This window comes from Perognathus longimembris, chromosome 12 (assembly GCF_023159225.1).
Source record: "Perognathus longimembris pacificus isolate PPM17 chromosome 12, ASM2315922v1, whole genome shotgun sequence".
NCBI classification, from domain to species: domain Eukaryota; kingdom Metazoa; phylum Chordata; class Mammalia; order Rodentia; family Heteromyidae; genus Perognathus; species Perognathus longimembris.
The window spans coordinates 60,930,647-60,954,772 of NC_063172.1; the positions used below are offsets into that span (position 1 = coordinate 60,930,647).

The 24,126-nt window shown below is 37.9% G+C and overlaps 1 protein-coding gene across 1 annotated transcript in view; it reads right to left on the reverse strand.

Moving 5' to 3' along the window:
* The window catches only part of Ca8 (carbonic anhydrase 8), an 83,653-nt gene that overhangs the window by 9,974 nt on the left and 49,553 nt on the right, over nucleotides 1-24,126 (reverse strand). The window contains exons 4-8 of the mRNA XM_048358734.1: nucleotides 22,446-22,541; nucleotides 18,439-18,501; nucleotides 17,874-17,922; nucleotides 16,511-16,623; nucleotides 10,789-10,958 (exon numbers count right to left, since the gene is read on the reverse strand). Coding sequence (XP_048214691.1) covers nucleotides 10,824-10,958; nucleotides 16,511-16,623; nucleotides 17,874-17,922; nucleotides 18,439-18,501; nucleotides 22,446-22,541 — 456 coding nt within the window. The 3' untranslated portion in view covers nucleotides 10,789-10,823. The remainder of the gene's footprint in view (nucleotides 1-10,788; nucleotides 10,959-16,510; nucleotides 16,624-17,873; nucleotides 17,923-18,438; nucleotides 18,502-22,445; nucleotides 22,542-24,126) is intronic.

A 24,126-nucleotide genomic window follows, 5' to 3' on the forward strand; every position in this document is an offset into this window, starting at 1 on the left:
ATTTTATTTTTGATGGAAAAAATGGTACCTAATGGAGAAAGACACTAATGCTACAGTGACACTAAGAGATGCTAATACTAATTAAGATACTAATGTTACAGCTCACATTTAATGAATGCTAATAAATGAAGTTATAACTCAGAATATTCACTTCACAGATGAGGAAGTTAATGATAAAGTTTATAAAAGTTGGGGAGCAGCTAGCCACACCCCAGACTGACTCTGGACCCAAATGTGCCACTTGGAGTAAATTTAATGAAAAGACAGAACTATAAAATATATGAGGTACATAGAGATTCAGCATTATGAAGATGTACATTCCCTTGAAGTACATGTAATACCAATAACAAATTCTGATAGCACGCTTTTTCCTTTTTCTCTTATTTTCTTTTTTGTACCATCTCATTTTGTTCTTTATTTCTACCCTTTGGATAAAATGACACTATAATTTATCCAGAAAAATTATAAGCCAAAAAAATCTGCAGAAAATAATTGCAAAGGGTATTGTCCTACCAAACTCTGAAAAATACATCAATACCACAAAACTTGTGATTAATGTTCTTGACTAGACAGATTAATAGACCAGAACAGGGACTTCAGAAATAAACCAAGGATCCACAGGACTTAATATAATGTAAAGGAGACATTTATAATCAGCTTGGCAATAAAGAAAAGATTCAATACATCCAATGCCACTGAAAGAGAAAAGTACAGTTTGATATATGGTTAGTAGAAGCATAAATTGTTACACATGTCATTTGCATGTATATTATCATAAAATTCCCTGACTGGTACTCTCGTTACTAAGAATTTTTATAAAAGAAATAGGTGGGAAAGTTAGCCACAAGACTGTTAGTTATAGAAAAACAATGAAAATTACTTAAATATCAAAAGAAGAACAGCTCAAAACATTTTGGGACATCCATTAAATAATATATACTGAAAAACCATGGCATATACTATTGGAATGACATAAGAAGATACCTAATCAAACCAAGATAAAAACAGAATGTATAATATAATCCCATAAGGAACTATAGATTTATATATATGCACATATAGATATATACATACATAATAGCTATAGAGAGGTATATACACCTATATATGCTTATATATACACACATCCATATGAAATGAACACATAAAAGAGATCAAATGGTAAAGATACTATCTATTGCATACTTATACAATAGGACAAAATTCTATCAATCAATTTAACCATATTATCTCATTATGTTTTTCCAATCGCCTTATAATACCAACACTATTATGGCCTACTTCAAGTGATGGAAAGAAAATAACTTTTTCAAGGCCATACAATGAAAGGGTGGTGTAGACAGAAGTGAACTCGGGCTATGAATGGGTGGTGTAGACAGAAGTGAACTCGGGCTCCCATCCACTGTGCTCCAGGGCTACCCATGCCATGACGCTGGGCTGTCACCTGCCAAAGCATTTCAGAGATGTGTGAGGCTGCTTCATTTTAATGTGTTGTTTCCTTTTTCAAAAAACATGAACAGGTATTAATTACATTTGGAGTCATTGGAACGAAAGAAGCAAAGAGATCAAAGGTGACTTACTACAATTTTGTCAGGTAGCTGGACCATAAATATGTTTCAATACACTGAAAAGTAACAAAAGATAAGACAAAGGTAGGAATTATGCTGAGTGATTAACAAAAGATGACAAAATTAACTTGTCTACACTATTCAATCAGCAGTGTGAGCACAAATTAGCATAATCTTCACAACAGGTATTAGCAATATAGCCACAAAGTGAAAGAATGCATGATCCCCCGGCCACGCCCCCAAATCTTATTTGCAGGAATTTACCTAAATGAGATAAGAAGGTGAAGATGTATAAGGAAGTTCTTAATTCTGAAATGTGGTGAAGTGAAAAGAGCTGTCTGCAGACCCTACTGGAGTCTGAATCTTTGCTTTGCACTTTCCTGCCTGTGAACTCTGTTTCTTTATCTCTAAAATGAGAAGAAAAACACAATGTTGTGATGATCCAAAGAAATAAACCTCTGCACAGTGTTTGGAACATCACAAAGCCTAAGCTTTGTGACCTCTATGAAGGATACAGTCTGACACCTGACAATTTCTGTACTGAAGTATTATGAAACACTGAACTTAGCATTTAAAAGTAAGCTCATGTGATGCTTTGACACTTTCTCAATCTCAATTAGCACTAAACTAATTAAGCAAACTGTTTTATACACTAGAGTGAGTCACATTTTTCTTCCTTCTTCCCTAATCCCTGGAGTGCTATAAGGGTGATCGAGTATCTAATTACTTCTTAATTGAAAGCACATATTATACATTTTTCACTAGCTCAAGCTTAATACTTTTTAGTCCACAATCAAAGTCAATAAATTAAGCTGAACTGGGATTTAGGTTACTCTTATAATAAGATAATGATTGTATTATGTCTAATTATAAGTACATGTAGGTTTTAGTCTTATTTCCTATGGAAATATTTCAGGTACAGAAATATGTCATAAGTAACTACATTTGATGGTTAATAACATTGCTAGCCTTATTTACATGCTTTCATCTTTCATTACAGTGCTCTTATTTCTAGGACCCACTAAATAGAATCATTCTTTTAAAAAAAGATGCCACTAGAGAACTGTTGGTTGTACTCACATTAAAATCAGAATATACACTCATGTCTCCAAAAAAAAAAAGTTACATGTGTCTCTCTGCCCCATAAAGATTATAGGAATTCTCCCACATTGATAACAAAAATAATGGAATATTTGGATTATAACCATTGATATCCACCAAAAAATATTTCTTTACAAAAAAAATGTAGCATCAAATGGCTTTACATTGCTGAATAGACAGAGTACCTCATGAGGGTGTTCTGTTGTTTTACTGAACTTGTTTGCCTTGAGTAAGAGGAAGGAAATTCTGGATTCGTTATTCTCAAACAACAAAGGTTTATGTCTTGCTTTTTTCTAATATGTAGAGTAACCACACAGAATAATCGAGAGGAAGACCTCCTCAATTTCAAGATCCAATTCAACTCCATGATTCTAAGATGTCTCTGAAACTATCTTCTACAGGTAAGTCCTAAAAACATTGAGGAGTTTCTAATAAAACACATAAAAAGGATGCGCAGTAGGAATTCAGAAATGCAGAGTTTACTTCACTAACAAGGTAGATAAGAGGGGTCAATCATTTTGTCCACTTTCCATATGTCTCTATAATGTTGCCCACAACATTACTAGCTCTAGTAAAGAACAATTTTCCACAGGCCATTTCCAAGAATTTGCAATTAATATTCTAGACAACAGAATCAATAATCCTACCTTACGCTGTGACAATTAAAAAGCAACAGAACCCATTCCCGCCAATGGCAGATACAGCCAATCAGACATCACTCTTTTTCAATGTGCTCGCATGCGGATTCAGAATTTGTCTCCACTCGTTTTTGAAAAAACTTCATTATTTGGCAGCTGTGTATGGAATGATTCTTAGTTGATTTTAGGCTTTATGTCTTCACTTAAAATGTTGCTAGTGTGCAAATATATTGCTAATTATTCTAGTTGAATATATGGCTACTTTTCCAGATGCTCTATTAAATCAATTACTCATTTAAAAAAAAAATTCATCTCAGCTCTCTCCCCACAGCTAATACAAACCAATTAGGTTGATGTAGAAGTTTGACTGTTATGTGCAAACCATGTCTTTTATTTTTATAAGTTTTTCCTTAACAGTTTTATGTATGTTGAATACATGTAACAATCTATAGAATCTGATGCAAACTTTTATGGGTTCTGATCATGGAAATTAAGACCCACAGAAGGACCAGAAGCTCTCAGAAGGCAAATGAGCCAAGAAGGATGTTAAACTGGAAATGGGGGGTGAGAAGAGGAAGCAAGGAGTATGTATGCTCCAGGTTTCCAAGTTCATGAGAAGAGTCTAAAATTCAATCTTTCATTTGTGGAGTTTGAGATGCCTGAGACACATCCAAAACAGAAGAACAAATCCCAAACCTGGAGGCACGGAAGAAGAGCAGGGGACCGTGGTGCTCTTGTCCCTGTATCTCTTAGCTCTGCCTCTTCCTCTGCACAAGTCTTTGAAAAGCAAAATGAATGCACTCGATGATCACATTGATCAAAATCATGCATCATCGATGTAAACATTCACAGAGGTAAAAACCAATCCCTAAAATATCAACAGTAGTTAAGTTGTCAGAAAACAGAGATGAATACTAGATGGTTTCATTTGTTAAATTCCTGGGAGAAGGATAGAGGTGATTCTAAAAAGGCAACAGCTAAGAAAACTTTCTGCTATTCAATAATTTTTATTAACTTGCCTGGTAACAACCTTTATAAATAGTTCCTTAATCCAGGGCTGGGACTATGGCCTAGTGGTAAAGTGCTCGTCTTGTATACATGAAGCCCTGGGTTCGATTCCTCAGCACCACATATATAGAAGGAAGCCAGAAGTGGCACTGTGGCTCAAGTAGCAGAGTGCTAGCCTTGAGCAAAAAGAAGCCAGGGACAGTGCTCAGGACATGAGTTCAGGCCCCAGGACCGGCAAAAAAATAAAACCAAACAAACAAATAGTTCCTTAATCTTCTATTTTAACCTGACTTCAGTGCCTAGGTAACTTCTTTTTTTTTTTTTTTTTTGGCCAGTCCTGGGCCTTGGACTCAGGGCCTGAGCACTGTCCCTGGCTTCTTCCCGCTCAAGGCTAGCACTCTGCCACCTGAGCCACAGCGCCCCTTCTGGCCGTTTTCCATATATGTGGTGCTGGGGAATCGAACCGAGAGTTTCATGTGTAAGGAGGCAAACGCTCTGCCACTAGGCCATATTCCCAGCCCACCCTAGGTAACTTCTGACTTCTTCCAAAAAATAATAATCGAAGAATTAATACTACTTTGGTTTCACTTTATTTTAAAATTTTAATCAAAATGAAATGTCGACATAAGATGCTCATTTTAATATTGTTGCTTCTATAATAGCCTATCTTCAAAGAGGAGAAAACTCAATTCATTCAGTATGTACAAAAGAAATATTTCCTTAAACTACAGACTTTTATTTCATTTTCTATCTTTTTTGGCAGTACTATGGTTTGAACTCAGGGCTGTGTAACAGGTAAGTAGACTCTAGAAGTAAATTCTTTCCTTAGCGATTCAAGTGCTTTTTGCTGTTTTTTTGTTATTGTTGTTGTTGTTTTTTATGTTACTACACACTTTCGGATCAACCGTGATGGCAAAAAGCATGGAAGAAAGTGTTCATATGACATTACCACAGTCATTTTCTTTCAGACAACATCCTCCTACAGTTAAGATCATGAAAACTACATTTAAAGTGTCAGAGTATATTAACACTGAGCCTACACATTAGTTCAAAACTGCAGAATGTTCTCTTTTCTTCTTCGAACGGACAAGAACAAAGTGAAATCATTTCAGAAATTTTATTATAATAAATTATTCAATTTTCTAAAGCATAAAAAGGTAAAGAATTATAATTCAAAGCAAAGATTACTTTCCTTGTTCAGTAATCTCGAAGAAAGCCAATATAGCTTTGACATTTTTCATTCGTGGCTTAATAAATTTTGTATCATATAATCAAAACTTAATAGTTCAAGCATCCATGGTGTTTCTACTTTCAATTGAAATCACTTTGTGATCTTTTAGGAAATCCATTCCATTATAAGGGTATACGATACAGTATGATGTATGATATGAGGATGTATGATACAGTGATTCTATAAGGTAAGAAATACTATATAAATCTATATGACACAGTAAATGGAAAACAACTGTATCAATGGAGCTTTCATTTCTCACCCTAATGCTAGGTATGAGACATGCTCAAAATGGGGGGTCACAAGTTCCACTGACTGCAACCAGGGTTCAGAGGTCTCATTACCCCTGGAAGGATAACAGCTTTCACCCAGCAGCCCAATCAGAGCTGACATTCTCACTTTCCTATACAGTCCTTCCTTTCCATGATGCCATATTCTTTTCAGCATAAATCTCTTTTATAGGTTAAAAATGAAAATAGATATGAAATTGATGCTATAGTGATGTTAAAGCCAGGAAAGCAAAGGTATTAATTTTAAAAGTACATGTTAGGCAAAGTTCAACATAGTTAAGGATGAAGACCCAGAAAGAAAAATGAAGACAATTTAGACAAAGGACTAGTCAGACACACTTGCCAAATGATCCCTTTTCTTTGCTTCCTTTTGCTGTTTGTCTTTCCTCTTAACCTGGGTAGTTTTTATTTTTCCCCTCATAAGGGAGAAAAAAAGAAAACCAGTCTTGTCACATTGACTCTTGAGGAAAGTAAAACTGCAACTTACTATAGTTACTACAAACAGGTACACAGCTTAACAATATCTAAATCATGGATGAAATCTAAACAGTCAGAAGAGCCTTTAAAATGGGCTGGTATTTGATGAAAGAGGCAAACTATCATTTTGTCAGAAAACTAGTACCAAAAATATGTAACCTGAATCTTAAAGCTTGGGCTTACTATTGTTCCTTGTTAAGTCTGGATCTTTGTCATATGAGAGTTGAGTGAATCAAAGACCATTTAACACCAAAGAGCTACCTGAATCTGAACTGCCACGGCTCTGCTAAAGAATTCCTGTTGTCTTGGTGAGTTACAGGCTGAGTCCTTCCTTCAACAAGTGCAAAATCACAATTTATACTTCGTAAATGGTAATACAAAGTCTCAGATTATTCCCAGGAATAATAATTCTTGGTTATCATAACCCTCCAGATGTCTGGACACACCATGCAAAAGGAAAAATCTCCAAAAGCTAGTCATTTCAGTAAAATGGAGCTAAAATAAATCTGAATTGTTTTAAGGATTTTTTGAGAAAACTACTCACTACAATAGAATTTCCCTCCTTTTCCGTTCCAAGAGCTTAAATGAAACATTCACGCATTAAATTCAGAGTCTCGTTGTCAAGTCACTTCACTTCAATAAAAATTTGAATTACCTGCCTTAGGGCATTATTAAATATCAAATAAAAAGCACACATCCATAAGTCTGATTTCCCAATATAATTTTATGTAGAACTATAACTAGATTTGTATTACATATTTCAAGATAAAGGGCTAAAAATATATTCATAGAAGGATAAAATCAGAACTGGAGTTGCCTTAAGAAGAATTCTTGTACCATTCTTAGCAATTTGTGGAGCAGTGATTTTCTAAATATATGAAATCTCAGTCACTAAGTAATCTCAGCGACTAAAATCTGAATATAACCCCTTTTTTCTCTTAAAAATAACTAAATTGTAATTAATTAAAAACCTTCAAAAGAGTAAATACTGTTCTTCAATTATATAGTAAAGTATCTGAGATATAATCTTATAGGTGCCAATCACTCTCTCTCTCTCACACACACACACACACACACATACACACACACAACACACACAGTTACCATAGTGACGGGTATTTTAGAATTAGTATCAACTCTGATCTAGAACTAGATGTGAAACTAACACTTAGAGTTACAACCTCATTTCGTCAAGTGTCCTGTATCGTTAAAAACAGTCAAAGAGAAAGTACTATCCCTAGACTAGAGAAAGTGACCAGCTCAAGTTCATCATACTGCTACTCTCTTACTGAACCTGACCCGTGTGCTCCTTTTCCCTTTTCTCCCATCCCACCTGCTCTTATCCTCCTGAATATTACTCCATCCTCATTATAAAACAGGAGCAAGTCCTGGACACATTCAGTCTTTAAACCACAAGTTTCTTCTTCCTTCCTGCTACAGGAGAGCAAACATGATTGACAAGGCTTCTAAAGTCTAAGCTTCACTTGCTTCTCATTATTATTTATTCTTCCTCATCCTCCTCCTTTCTCCATCCTCTCCCCTCCTCTCCTCCACCTCCTCTTGCCTCCCTCCTCTCTTCCCTCTTCATCATCCCCCACCTCTCTTGTTTTGTCATTACTGAGGGTTTGAACTCAGGGCCTCACATTCACTAGGCTGGTATTCTACCACTTAAGCCATGCCTTCAGCTGTAGTCTTTGTTTCTTACTTTGGAGATGGAGTAGTAATCTTTTCTGCTTTAGCTGACTTCAAACTGAAATTCTCCAAATCTCACCCTCCGGAGTAGCTAGGACCACAAGTCACTAATACCCAGCAACTTCACATCAATTTTTATCCTCCAGACTCACCAAGCTGTCGCTCAGCTACCACAGGGAACACTCCCACAGGGTCTTGCCAAAAACACATTCTCCAACTGAAATCTCTACCTGCATACTCCTTCCTTCTTCTCCTTCATGGTATCTATTGCCATGTGTCGTGATGCTTCAAATGCTTATCTCACTACTGGCAGTGTCCCTACCTCAGTCCCCAGGGTACAGAGACCATAGATGTCCTTCCCACCTCTGTGGACCAGAGATAGTACACTTCTGTGTATCCAAAACAAGTCCTGTGGTAGATTTCTAGTAACAACTTTTAATCGAATGGCATTTTACTCCTTTAACTCATCGATTCTAAAGTTTAGCATAAAACATTGTTTTTTTTAAATGTCTTCACATTACTACCAAAAGTAAATTTTTTTATCCCATTATTTCCAAACTTAGAAGAAGCAGAGCTGAGCTACAGTGGTGAAGTAAGAAATGGGAGTAAAGGATAGGAAAGAACTTGGGATGATATACAGCATGGGTAGCCTTGAGGACCTTCTCATTTGCCCACAGACATGCAAGGCAGGTCGTGTAATATGTTTTGATGGATCCATGGCTGAGTTAAAGTATTTCAACCCATGAAAAGCCTCAAGTCTGAGGGGAAAAATAAGAATACCTCAAGAGCTAAAATGAAGAACGTATACAAAGTGAGGGATAACCGAAGAGAGAAGCAGAGAATCCGCATGAAAGCAATATCTGAGCCGGGCCCACGTACATGCAACATCATTTCCTCCATAGACCATCAAACAGCCACAGCCCCATCCTAGTTCCCCAGGTACCAACCATCCCAAGAACGCATTCCCTTCAGAGAAGAGGCGCCTTACTGTGATACACCTTGACCTAAGCATACCTAGGCTACTGATAAGTAGACATCCAGTACACGGTCATCTTTATATATTCATCATTCTCATATCCGTTACTTTTTTGCTCTTCACAGATAAGAAATATATGTAAAAATTCAATATACTAAACTACATATGTCACGTTCCAGTGGATAAAGTAAAATACTCTGTTCAGACAGCTAATAAGTGCTTCTTAATCTAGTCAATACAAAGCATTTCCAGTTGGTAGGAGGACAAGAGACAGCAATAGATGGGGCGAATATGAGCAAAGTACACTGTGTATATGTTTGAAAATGTCATAATAAAACCCAATATTCTAAATTGAGAGACACAGGGTAAAAAAAAAAAGACAAACAACTACAAAAGCAATACTTGCAAAATTGTTTGGTGTAAGTGAACTGAACACCTCAGGGGGGGGAAAGTGAAAAGGGGAGGAGGGAGAGGGGTATGAGGGACAAGGTAACAAACAGTACAAGAAATGTATCCACTGCCTAACGTATGAAACTGTAACCTCTCTGTACATCAGTTTGATAATAAAAATTTGAAAAAAACAAAGAAAATTCTAGTTACATATGTTACATATGTGTTAGATTTCCATAAATGTGTTGGTAAAGAAAAGCAACAGAAAGGAAATGTAAAGGAGAAAACACCTATTTTTGCTCATGATTGCAGAGACTTTAGTCTAAGGTCGATGATTTTATTATTTGGAATCTAAGGATAATCTGGATCGCCACATACAAGAAATCAGCAGTGTCAGCCTTTGGTTTTGGTTGGGGAGCCTATTCACCTTATGCCATCTAAGGAGAAAAAGAAAGCTACTAGAGGAGAGAGAGAGAGAGAGAGAGAGAGGATAATGTAAATATATGCATTTATCATATTTTGAAATATATTATCATTTATATATGTTACTTTAGTAGCATCCTTTGCTTTGGCTTTTACATTCCAAGTCTCTTTGTGATTGAGCTCTACTTACCTCACTATAACTATATTTTACTTAGAACATCAGGCAGATACTATTTATTTTATATATCACCTGCATAGACTGCATTAGTTTTTCTACAAAATGGACATATGTTTCTAACATAAAAAACAGAGCAAAAAAACATGAAATGACCTTCTTCCAAGTTAGAGACACATTTTGTGAATCTCCATTATTCTAAACATCTTAAGCTCTATTGATGGACAGTCCGGTTTCACTGGCACGAAACATATGATTTATGAGGGGAAATTAAATGCTTTTTAAGACTGAAAAAAACAATATTCTATGCGATTATGCACTATTTTTAAAGCACAGCATGCATAGGACACGTATTTTAATTCATGCCAGATACACCTGATATTGACCAATCTGCATGGTGCTCAGCTGTGCATTAGGTAAGAGGGCCAACACGGTGGCGCGCATGCTCTGTGTGCCCTTCCTCCATGCTCCTCGGCCACCGAAGGTGACCACAGAAGCCTCCAGAAACCACACAGCTAATTACGAAAGAGGGCCTTGCAGTATGAAGCTTCTTTGCTACGAGTGCTTTTCCTTATGGACGCCAGTAATAAAGCAAAAACCCCACGTTAAAGGTGCTTTGGTAGAGAAGGATGAGAATCAGAATTTTTTCCAGTATTACATGGGATTAATCAACTGATTTGTCATTAATGCGTCTTGAGAAAGTGTCATAGACTTCACACTTGTTTCACTGCTAAGTTGGCAGGTTGACCATAAAGCAGCATTGGAATACTAAATACAGAAAGCTGTACTCCTGATTTTCCTTAATCAACCTGCACATACCCTGAGGGAGATGGGCTCATTCATGTTCTCTTTGGCTACTGAAATGCAGCTCTGATGACTCTGTCACTCAGTGGCTGAGTAGGTCGAAAGTTGTCTCCCAAAATTCCATCACAACCTTCCACAAGCTCAGCCCCCTTCACATGTGTCCGCAGCCTTCGAAATTCTTCTATCTGAAAATGAAAGAACAGCAAGACATTAATAAGACTGAAGTTTCATAAATGATTTATATAGGCATATTAAATTACAATACAAAAGAGAAAATTAAACTTCAGAGAAAAACAGACATAAGGGAGATATCATACAAGGCCATCTTAAGAGAAGACAATACAATTAGAAGAGGTTGATGTATGAATCAAGTGGTAGAGAACCTGCCTAGCAAATGCAAGGCCCTGAGTTCAAACACTAGTACCATCAATATAAGTAGAGATCAAAGTATCCAAACAATTCCAGTAGCCATAGAGACTTGCTGGATTTGTTAACATGAAAATGATACACTCCGCTGACAAAAAGCTCTGTACCACCTGTCTACACCTCTAAAAGAAAGGATGAAGAACAAAAGACTGTTCTTAAATGCATACTCAGCTCTTATTATACATTAACTCTGATTACATGTTAGATTTGACAGATAAATCCAATGGAAGATTTCTTGCTGCTCCTCTCCTAGCAACAGCAACTCTCAAGTTCACCTCCCTTTCTCTAGCTACTGATCCACACTATTACAGGAGAAAAGGGCCCCAAATTCATGAGGACCTTTCCCTTCAGCTGCAAGACAGTTTCTCTCACTTGCCAGAGCTGAGCCTCCTGTGAAGGTTCAGAGCCTGGAAGGCATAACCCTCTGAGAAATGTTTAAGCAAAGATGGCATAAGCACTCTCCAAGCTCATTTCTGGTTATTAGTTGCTTTATACATCATCTGTTACTTCATTAAAGTGCTGTATAGTCATGAAACAGCCATTCTTCACTTTTTGCAGATAGGGGAAACTGAGGCTACAGGTTTAAGAAAATCTCCAAAGTAGGCAGCGCCAGAAATCTAACACTAGAAAGAGTCCATGAAATCCCTAAATGAGAAGCAAAATTTTACGTGTCCTTTGGCTAAGGCGAAGATCCCTGACTCTGAAACAGTTGAATCCTTCTAGATCTTAATTCAGGCCTCTCCCATATATGCTTAGGATACAAAGTTGGGGGAAAATCAAAAGGTCTGTTAAGTCAAAAGCCTGGTTTTCAAAGATTTTAATGTTTTATTAAGCTTTTTCTTGTTATATTTTCCATGCTTCCAAATACTAATTGATTTCCTCAAGTGGAACTGCAAGGATGATATAAAAAGAAAAGTCACAAAATCACCTAGCCCAGCTCCATAGACACAGGAAGTATTCAATTAGTATTAGATCCCTTACAGTAAACCTTTAGCACTTTGAGATAAATATTTGACTACAATTGATAATAAACCAATTCACTTAGAAAATTCAAAGCCATCTGTCTTCCCGTTGACTGCTTGCATAGCTACGCATGCAGAAACAGCAGACAGAATCCATGAACCATGGACCGGCAGGTGGTGAACAAAGTGGACCAGAAAATTAACTGCTCAGATACATCTTAAGAACCAGTCCATTTTTTATCAACTTTGAAGTGTATCTTAATTTTATATTCAGGTATCCTGAACTGAAGCTACATTCTTCAAGCCCCCGGGCCTCAGCCTAAGTTCACTCTATGGAAAACAACTTCTTGCAAGAGATAAGTCATATCAACAGCCAGCCTCAAATCACTGTTATCTTAGAGAAAACTATTTCACAGAAATATTTCTCTCTGATCACAGTAGTACTTTGAAGATTTCAAACATCCATGGAGATGGGAGGGCGGAGGGAGAGCATCTTTCTAAAATGCCAATTTTTCTGAAATAACCGCCGCTCATAGAAGCCTTTAGTCACTTCAAACGGTTTCAAGTGCATACTGAATCAGCCCATGGTGAAATAGAGACTGATGAATAAAAAGAATATTTCAGGATAAAAGTCTTCAACAAACTCAAACGTCAAAACATTACAGAGACCATCATTATTACATGTGGTGTCTGAGTGTGCAATTGCATACTTTAAGGCCACTGTGGTTAAATATAGCATTTCCTTTTAACCAATTTAAGAGAGAAATATTTACCTGTATCTACCTAGATTAAAAGACCACAGGAGACAAAGAGGCAGGGAGTTGGGGGGGGGGGGTGGAGAGAAAGAGAAGAGATGGAGACATGGAAGACTAGATAGAGATTCAGTGGCAACAATTACTAGCTGATCTGAGCATCAAATTAGCTTTTTTGTTCTTGAAATTAAAATGCAATTCCTGCCTCCTTTGCAAGCAGGTGTGGGCATGCAACCAGTTCTAGTCAGCAGACAGGAAAGATAATCGTAGAGCCTGTCATTTCTATCCTTGAGAAATCTCTCTTGATGTCTTTATATTCCTCTTCCTTCCTGCTGGTCCTATGCCCCTCCAAGGGCAACCTAGGAAAGAATGCATGAAAGGTAGAAGACTGTACAGAGAGAAACCTTCACTATGAATCAGAAACACATATGCTGAATTGTATGTCAGTATGAAATGGGTTATCTACTATGAAGCACCAACATTTTGAGGATTCCCTGTTATAGCGGCTGGCATGTTTGTTATTATATCTCAAATCTAATCATCTTTTAGTCCAAGGCTTGCTCTATCCTTAATATTAGAGTGCAATTTCTAACTTCCTCACTGTCTTTCACCAGACTTTTAATAATTTACAAGAATTATTCTCTAAGCTTTGCAGTCTAGGTTAAGCTCCTTCATCATGTGTTTTTGGTTTGTTGTTTGTTTTTTGGTTTTGTTGTTTGTTATTGTTGTTGTTTGTTCTCTAGTTCTGTGCCTTCAACTCAGGGCCTGGCTGTTGTTTCTGAGCCTTTTAGTACTCAAGGCTAGCACTCTACTACTTGGGCAACAGTGCTACTTCTGGCTTTTTCTGAGTAGTTTATTGGAGACAAGAGTCTCATGGACATTTCTTCCTGGGCTGGCTTCAAACTGAGATCCTCAGATCTTAGCCTACTAAGTAGCTGGGATTACAGGCATGAGCCACTGGTGCCCAGCACCTTTCTTACTGTTTCTGACAGAGTCTTAGAAAATTATAATTGTGGGGCTGGGAATATGGCCTAGTGGTAAAGTGCTCGTCTCGTATACATGAAGTCCTGGGTTCGATTCCTCAGAACCACATATATAGAAAAAGCCGGAAGTGGTGCTGCGGCTCAAACGGCAGAGTGCTAGCCTTGAGCAAAAAGAAGTCAGGGACAGTGCTCAGGCCCTGAGTTCAAGCCCCAGGACTGGCAAAAAAAAAATGTTAATTGTTCATGTAGTCATCTTAATGATAAACTCTCTGGTTAAGTTCCTATAAGTAGAGATTGTTTATTTATGTATCCTGTGTCTAGCTGGCACTCAGAAATAGTTTCTTATAAGAACAAACAGATGAAGGAATTACAATTTTCCATGTGGAAAACATCAAGGCCCAAAGGAAATGTGTTTTTAAAAAAACTTAAAATAGGGGGCTGGGATGTAGCTCAGTGGCAAAGCGCTTGCCTAGCAAGTGCAACGTCCTGGGTTCAATCCCCAGTACCAAAAAAGAAAAAAGACCAAAAAAAAAAAAAACCCTAAAATAGTTAAAAAGCACACAGTAGTGTATGGGGACGAGGAAAGAGAGCTTAACAGAGGAGGGTGTCCTGATTAATCTATAATATATACATGTGCAAGCTATCAGTACACACACACAGAAAGAGAGAGAGAATGATGGGAAAGTAAAACAAGTTCTGCTGGAGGATAGGCGAGCCAGCCAGAGCCCAGGGAGGAGAGGAAGAGAATAAATGAGAACGAATATCGTTCAAGTATTTTGTATGTATATGTGAAAAATGAAACAGTGTTGAAACTTTTCTACGAAGGGTAATAGGAAGGAAGGTGATGGAGGGAGAGTGATGGGAAGTGAGAGAGACCAGGTTTGTGTAGAAGCGAGATCAGCTTGTGCAGCAATTACACACTAACAGAGAGAGATTCGAGAAAGTATTGAAAGAAAAAAAGGAAAGGCAGAGAGGAGAGGCTGAATTTTTCAAATGACACCCTAAAAAGGCAGAAATAAGGAGGGAATGTTAAAGAGAGCATTCTTAAATGTTTTTAAAGGAGGATTTTAAAGATTTAAGGCCAAAAGGAAGACTTGAATGAGAAGCTATCAGACTTAAGCTTCTTAACTTACAGAAATGATGGGAGATATTTAAAAAAAAAAAAGCAACCTTTAAGACATTACTAAAGAAAACCTCAGAAACTTCATTTCTTCTGAGTATGAGCAAAGCCTTTGAGGTTGATCATGAAAGGGAAATAGAGCTTTCTGGAAGTGTCCCTTAGATCTTGGCTGGAGAGGAAATATTCAAAGCACCTCTTTTATAACAATGTAACAGTCACTGTTCATTTTTTTGTTCATGTGTGTATGTTCCTGAGAATGGATCCCCAAAACTTACAAATACTATGCAAATGCTCTACTACTGAGTTAAACTCCCAGATCCTTCCAGATTGTTGTTTATCCCTTATAATAATGTTAGCACATGTTTCTTTCAAAAAATTTTATTGTAAAGGTGATGTACAGAGGGATGAGTTATATGTCAAGCAATGAGTGCATTTCCTTTTGAACAGTGTCATCCTTTCCCTCATTCTTCCCCAGTTTTTCTCCTCCTGATCCCCCCACCTCCAAGTTGTATAGTTCATTTCCAATCCAGTGTCAAAGGGGTTTCACTGCTGAATTGGTCTGCTCTTTCTCGCACTGTTTCTGTGCTCCCTTCCCCTCCCCAAATCAGACAAACACACACAAGACAAAGGGTCAGTACAATGAAAAACCTCGTTTCCATTTCTTGGAGTTCATTTCAGAAAGCATCATTTTATATGATCACATGCACAAAGCTATTGAGCCTCCACCCTCTCCTAAAAATATCTTCCTTTGTTCTCACTGTGTGAATGTTTAGATGGCTGTTTCTTAATCATGTCCAGGTGTAATTATTTGTCTTGTACTATCCAATGGGTTTGCCTGTAGCTACCATACATTCTACTAGCTGACTCCCAAGTTCCTCAATCTTTTTTTTTTTAATGTTAGGCTGGTCTGGAACTCCTGACCTCCTACCTGCCTTACCTGATAGCTAAGATTACTGGTATGTTCCTCCCCAGTGAGGTTACATTAGTATTTAAAGCACCAACAGCAGCACCTCAGCAGAGTTGACGACTGTAGGTGTATGACCAAAATAAAGTCAGTGAACAATTTAGAAGTTTTCTGATCACTCCCACTCCATTGTCCCTCACACAGAAATATCTGTGCAAGGAAGCACTGGCAAATAGCCCACATGTGATCCGCAGAAATAATTAGCACACAGGCCTTAATTTCAAGCCTATTTCTTCCACTTGGGAAAATCACATAGAGGAATAACTGAATTAATCATAAGTTTGGATCTTTCCATTCTATTTACTATGTGAAAACTAACATAAAATCCAGGTCATAAATGAGTGCTAGGTTTTGTTCATCCTTGACCTTTCCTTTGCTTTTGCTAGCTCAAGACATTTAAGTTTCATCTGAAAAGGTGCAACTGATCTACAGGGAGCTCAAACATGAAACAGACTTTTTCCTTTTACGGGGATAATGTTTAACCTTTAGCTCAAAACTTCACTCTCAAAGATTTAAAAGAGCATACTCACCTGTAGCTGGGATATAGTTAAAGGGTATCGGAATAATATCCAGGTAACACCTTCACTGCAAGGTGGAATGGTAAGAGAGCCTTCGTAGACCCAGTAATCCCGCAGCAGAGGGTCTAGGCACAGACATGAGCATGTCATGAAAAGGCAGGTTAATAATCTTGAAGACCCCAACAACTCCCGAAGTTATAAACTGTCCCAAGAATACTTCCTTAAAGAGACACCATTTTATGGTAAAGATTCATAAATATATTCTTAAACCTAATCACTGTGGGAGAACATAATGGGAAAAAATAACATGATAAATAATCCATTTACGTACAGTGATTGATGTCAATGGATTACTATATGTATCAGTCAAATTTGATTTAGAAAAAATATATTAATGTTTTGGGTTTTCAAATATTGGATGATTTACCTCATTGATTTATGCCTCATATTTATTAAACATTGTGCCAACTGCTGTTCTGAGCATTATACATCAATTCACTTAACCTTCACAAAAATACAAAGAGATTGATGCTATTATTAGCCCCACTGTTCAGATGGGAAAACTAAATCACAAGTTAGTAATTTTCCTAAGGTCACACAGCTTGTTGACTGGCAGAAGCAGGATTGAAATATTTTAGTGTGGCTGCAAAGCTATGTTTTTAACCATGAGTTTCTAGCCTTCTCTCTACTGCTTGCTACTTCAACAGCAAAATATTAAAGTGATAATATAAAGGAGAAAAAAATCACTCTTATGAAATCATCTAGCTATACATAACAAGAATTCGTGATTAAACATGCATATAACAAACACAACAAATTGGTTTGTTGTAATTAAATATAGCAAGCAAAGGATATAGTGCGTTAACCTTTTGATTTTGTTTGAAACACTACAACACAATGCATTTTAGGCAGAAAAAGATCAAAATTCTATATAAAACCACCTAGAACTGCAAGTTATATTCTAAGTTTCTCATGCACAAGTATTATGTGAACAAAATTTCATTTAGGATAATATGTAAATAACAGTATTACTATAATGATGTTTTGCAAAAGTAGATATAAAATGTATTTCACTCTAAAGATGGATGAATAAGAACCTTACTGATCAATATTATGCTAAAACTTCACAGAAATAGCAATGTTGGTCCCGAGAAATTTTTCATGGATTAATGGAGCTAGTGACAAAGGATTTCTTTATTATTTCAAAAGTTTTAGTTCTATATTTATGGTCATTGGAAAGTGGTACCTTCTACAGAGAAGATTAATTGTAAAGAAACTTCATTCATTAATAGCATACAATTGCTATGTTCTGCAGGAAGCAGTGTCATTGTATTCACAGATGAAATTCACTTTATGCCACAAGTGACAAGCTTACCTGGTAATAAAGTGTTAGGATTAAAACAGGGTATTGTTTTGGACTTTCCCTAAAAAAAAATAAAAATAAAAACAAATATTCATTCCACGTTAAGGGCAAACTCCTAATTTTTGAATAAAATTTATTAGAACTGAATTCATTTTCTCACTGGTTTCATCAGGTTGCTAGATTGGAGGTGTGTCACTCTCTTCTCACTGGAACAAAATTGATGAGTTCCAAAAAAGCCACTCCTACTTGGCGTATGTGGCTATTTACTACTGCCTGGTTCTTGACATGGGATTTACAATTCGTGGATAGCTGTCATATATGAGCTACTTTTTCTGGTTCTAGCAGGCACATAGTCTTGCCTGACCAACCCCAGATAAACTCCATAGCCATCAAGACCCAAGTGGAGCTTCTCTGGTCATCCACACGTCACATGTATAGATCGTGACACGTCATCACGTCATGGCTGAGGTGATCAGGGGCAGGCCTACAAGCTCTTACCGGGAAGGGACACCAGGAAGAGCTCTATGTGGAAGAGCTCTATGTGAAGACTTCTGTTCCCTTTTACACAATGACTTACCTTATACTGAATATCCTGGAGTATTTCAGTCACAGCCTTCAGGCCGACGTGTTCCTTCCCTATCTGAAACATATAAAGTATAAACCACAAGGACAACATTTTGAATGTTTAGCTTTTAATCAAAGTAACTACCAGAAGCTAGGCTCAAAGTCTCCTTCTTAGGGAATTAAAATGACCTTTCTATTTATAGCCAGGCCACTATCTACTAAATGGAACTAAATTTGTAGCAGCTCGTAGAATAAAGTATTGGCTATGATATCCAAAAATCCATTTTAAATACATTTTCCTACATATGGGTATCAGTCAGAATGTCACATATATCAATTCATAAAAGGCTGCTATATAAAGCTGTCAAGGACAGTTCTGAATTAATATGTCTCAGTACATGTCCAAACCCCTACCTTCTTACCTTTGGCATTTATAGATCATTGCTATAAATATTTTATCAAAGTTGAACATTTTTATTAACTCATAAAAGTGGGTGTGTGGTTTCCTATGTTAAAGTTATCAAAATGGGGACTCATTTCTCAATTATCACTGGTCATAAGTCATAATCACTAATCAAAATTCTACAGCTACCTTTTTATTCTTGAATAAGGACGCTTTTCATAGCTGTCTTTTTACGTTTTACATATTTTAACATACAAAAAGCTCCAAAGAAATTTGAGACTTGAAAAATGTGAAGTGCCAGCTGAGTGCCACTTTTCAACAGCTGCTGAGATCATGACAAGGTAGAAGAGTAGCAGCAGAGGTCATTGGATCCCTCCCGGAAGCTATCCTTTATACTTAGCTTTTCTTCCTCCACCCACATTTTTTGCAGGACAGCCTACAAGAATATAGCATAGCTGTCAGTCTGCAAACAGTCTCTGTTTCTCTCAAAATTAACCAACTGGGAGATAAACAGGGTAAAGTAGAGAGACAAGCAACACTTAATAGACGGGCAAACCAATCAGTGCAATGCAACCAAGGCATATGCTACTGTAACTCTCTAAGGATTGACCATTTGCAAGACATGCTCTAAAATTCATTTTCTGAAGTTTACTTTTCTTAAATCACCTAATGCAAATGAATGCCTAAATTAAAGAAGCTGCCGTCTCTACCAGAAGCTTGCACTGGACCATCACAGAAAGGAACCCTCCCGTCTTAGTGGTTTAACCAGGAGACACAACTTGAACATCTGTGCCTCTATCTGTGGTCTAGTTCCACCTCATGTATCTCCTGACAGATTTGAAACTCTAGAGTCCACATCTGCACACTCTTATAATGCATTGGCCTGGGAGTGAGCCGCTTTAATTGACAGCCTGGGTTCTAATCTTGGCTCCTCTACTCTTTAGTTGTGTGACATTGGGCAGGTTTACTTCAACCTCTATATTCTTCCTCAGCAACAGAATAGAGAAGACAATAGTTATAGGGTTGAAGATATAATTAAATCAAATAATTTAGAAGTGAGCCTACTATGGGGGTAGGAAACCATTTTTTCAACCAAGTGTCATATGGATATTGATGACATCATTCTTGGGCCATGTAAAATTATCAATAAAGGCTGACAGTTTCAGGACACCAATAAGAAGCATACATGTCTGTCTCACTATGTACCAGAAAGTTCCCCACACCTGGTCTAGCACACCGTAATTCAATGAATGTCATCAAATATAGATTCGTAATTACATACACAGTACTTAGTCATTATAGTTTGTTCCTTCTCTCCGTAAAGACTATTATCAATAAAACTTTATCCACAAAAACTACAACAAACTGCATCAATTACTTTGCAATTTTCCTTCTTTTACCAAAAAACTTTATATGAAGAGGTCATGACCACCAAAAACCAAGCATAGCCAACCATCTTCACACTAAACTCCTACAGCCATTCAAGTACCACCACCAGTTTTGTCAAGGAGACTAGGACCATGAGACCAATTACTTCTTTCCCTCTCACTCTGCATTACTTTGCCACCACCAAACAGAGAACTCTAGTCATTTCTCTTCTCCCAGAGCCTAGCCTTGTTCCACCTGCTCTCACTTCTAAGGCCGCCTCATTTTTTGTCCACTGTAATCCTTGGATACAGGATGGCTCTGTCCTTGGCAAGGCCTCCCACCATCTCCTGTTTAGGTCTGTCCAGAACTGTAGCTTTCTCGGGACTTCTTTGTGACACTGGGCAGTCTCCCAGGGAGAAGGAAGGAATCTGTCAGTCTTCCAATATCACCTTTAACCGGGCATCTCTCACTCACAAGCAAAGGCTGTTTTCCTTAGTTGACTGCCTACTTCTGCCATCATGCCTTCACTGCCATTTACTGACCCACTGAGCGCTCCTCCCAGGCAGCTCCTCCTGCTGTCCTCCCGTAGGGGGTCAGCATCCTTGTGGGTAATGACCCCTCCTTGGCCTAACCCTCCTCATCCCTCCATCCTTCATCTTCAGCACACCTCCTCAGCCCATACCCTGCCTTCACTTTCACCTGAGGTCCAAGAGACCATTCTCACGTCACTCAACTTTTTCCTCCTTTGTTCTCTCTTTTTCCTTTTACTAATCACTAGGAACCAACGCTTTCCTGCTCCTCTTGACCTCATCTCCTGCCCACTCTCTGCTGGAATGGATGCCCTCTCTTCCAGCATACTCAATTCTCCATCCATTTATCCTCGCAGGTCATCTGTGCTACAATGGATCCGCACAACAATTTGCTGGACTGCCCTGCTCTCCTTTGCCTGAACAGAAAAGAACCTGTCATGTGCTATCCTGAACAATCACAAGAACCAGCCACAAGTGGCTGCAAACTCTCCTCACTTACTGTGTATTCTCCTCCCCTTTGAGCTATTTCAAAGCCCAACCCCACATCCTTGGTCCCTCATTCCATAAATAATGTTGCTTTGTATGTCTCGGAGATAATGGAGGTCATAAGTCATGAACTTCCCTAATTATTTTTGCCTTTCTTTGCCACCAAGTTGGCCCTTTTCCTCCTAGCCCTCCGTTTCAGAGGAGGATGAGTTGCTACCAATCCAACACATTCCAACTATGTACATTCTCCACCCCAGGCCCTTATCCCTCCTCTAAGACTTTTCTGCATAAGCCATCCCTTTTCTTTTTCAATAGTTTTAAACTCAATGACTGCACTAACTCTTCTTGCTCAGAACAGCAATACAAGATCTTGAATTTCATAAATACCACTAGCAATTGCCTCTTTTGTACTTATCTCCAGTCAAGCTTCTTAGAAGGCAAGTCCATACCCATTGACCACAATCCTCCTTCATCTCCAGTGCTCTGGCCTGAGAACCAGCCACCCGGGAGGGAAGAGGCATATCCCTCTACCTCTGCCTCCAGAGTTTCTGGGATGAGAGCTGAACCACCACACCCAATTAAAATAATTAAATAAACTAGATTATCAAGGTATTTAGCTAAAATCATTTTCATCGATACTTTATTCTGCATTATAGAATGTAGTTCTAAAATAGAATATAAAGCCCATGAAAAAATTATATAATAAATAGTGAGAAGAGAATTCATTTTAAAATGAAGGATTTGCTTTTAAATTCTTAGACACTCGTTATACTTTCAACACTCTGGTTTTATCTTGTGTCATGATTCCTATATGAAACAACAAATCATCTTCAAGTAAAAATCATTAATAACAAAGAGATAAAGTAATCCACAACACAACTATATTATTGATTTTTCTTAGATTTCAGCATGAGTCTAAAGGCATTTCTGAAACTCATCCTCATAAATGAAATGAACTCCACCTTCATGAGATGCTTTCAAAATCATTTCTTCCCAAGCTCTGGACGCCACACTGAGGAAAATCTCTAATAAGCACACAACTTTCTGGCAAGGAACTTGGCTGAACTTTCATGAACTATAAAGACTGAGTTTTCTATTTTGACATTATCAGTGTTCTCAGTACATGTGTTTGAATCTTACCTCTGAGTAGTAAAGTTGAAAGAACAGAAAGTATTTTACCGAAATGACCTGGCAATTAGCATCTCCTAGTCAACACAAGTGACAATGTCTGACCTGAACGAACAGGGCAATGATGGCTATGCCGTGTGGCTTCCCGACAGCCTCGTCAATGCTGCCAAACAGAGTGGAATTCCAGTGGATCAGGTGCAGCTGGTGGGAGAGAAACGCACATCATATCACTAGCACCTCTCCTGGTATTCAGAATTAAAGTCTGTATCTTCATCTTCGCTGGATCTCTATGGCATCTGTGCAACAAGGGGACCAACAAGGGGACCACAGGCAGACTGCTGGGAGAGTGGTCTGCCGTGAGTTCTCTGCAGGAATTCCTTCCTTCTTTCTTCTTCCTTGAGTTCAGTTCAGGAGAAGCACAGTGGAGAAGAACCTCAAAGAGTTACTATTGATTCAATTATCTGTCCTTCAATGCCATTCCCTCTGGACCTCAATGGAATGAAACTCCAGATCTGGGCACAAACACCATAATTTGTTCAAAGGAGAGTACGGGGTAGAGCAAGGGTGGGGCCTGGTGAGGTAGCTCAGTAACTGTTTGCACAGTATGTGTGAAGAGCCCCAAGTCTCATCCCAGCATGCAGCAATAGAGAGACAGACCGACAGACAGGCAGACAGACAAGACGAAAAGATAGGAAAAAAGAAGGACAAACAAAGGATTACCACCTGCATATCACCAGAATTTCCACCAGGAAATGGATGAAGCCAGTCTCAAATTCTGACAAATTATTTCAACTCAGAATCACCAAAGAGGGCACACTATTTAAATAAATGCTATAGTTTTGAAGCCATAGCAAAATAACAAACGCTGCTGTAAATCTCTAAAAGAAGGCCATTTCTTGTACTAGATATGATTTTTCTTCTGTGTGAAGAACTGACAATGTTCAGAGGAGCCCGCGCTCCTGTTTCATAAAGCTGTGGAGCTTCCAAGTATGTCTAGCACATGCCCTTGCTCCCACAGCACTGAAAATCTCCTGCACGAAGACCAGCTCAGCTTCCTCAGTAAAAGTCAAATTGTCACTGAGCTTCTCAGTATAGCAGGCACTGGGTAAGATCAGCTGCCAGAAATATTATCTTCATTAGAGCTTTTAATCAACTCTGCCACTTACCACCTTAAAACATTTCCCCATTTAAAAACTAGTTTCTAATACAAAAACACACAACTAAAATTCACTAGTTGAGCAGACACACGAAAATCCATTTTAAGTCTCATGAAGATTGTCAAATGTCTCATTTTTCCACTGCGGAATTTTGTCTCTGTGTAATGTAAGAGTATACAGCTGGCCACTAGAGGGAGAGAATAAAATCAGTAATAAAAACAAGCAAAAGAATAATACAGTGAAGGCCAAGCTGTGAAAAAGTCAGGTCAATGTAACTTCCCAGTGAGTGGGAATTGTCAAGAAAACCATATCCTACAACATGATTATAATTAATAGGAAGAGATTGGCTAATCTGAGTATTTCTTCTCTAGCTGTAGCAATCACAAAGACATCTAGTGGAGCAGATAAGAACTGGTCTTCTTAACACAAAAGGTCTAGGCCACGGTGAAATTAAAAGTTCAATCTGATATTTTCTTAGACCTCAAAACATTATTAGGAGCTATCCATTTCAGAAATGAAACAATAATAAACCAAAAAAAAAAAAAGAATAGGTTGTTTGGAGGGGAGGTTTCTTGCCTTCTTCAACAGCAACACTCACACATGTTCTTTAAAGAGGTTTTACCCTTTTC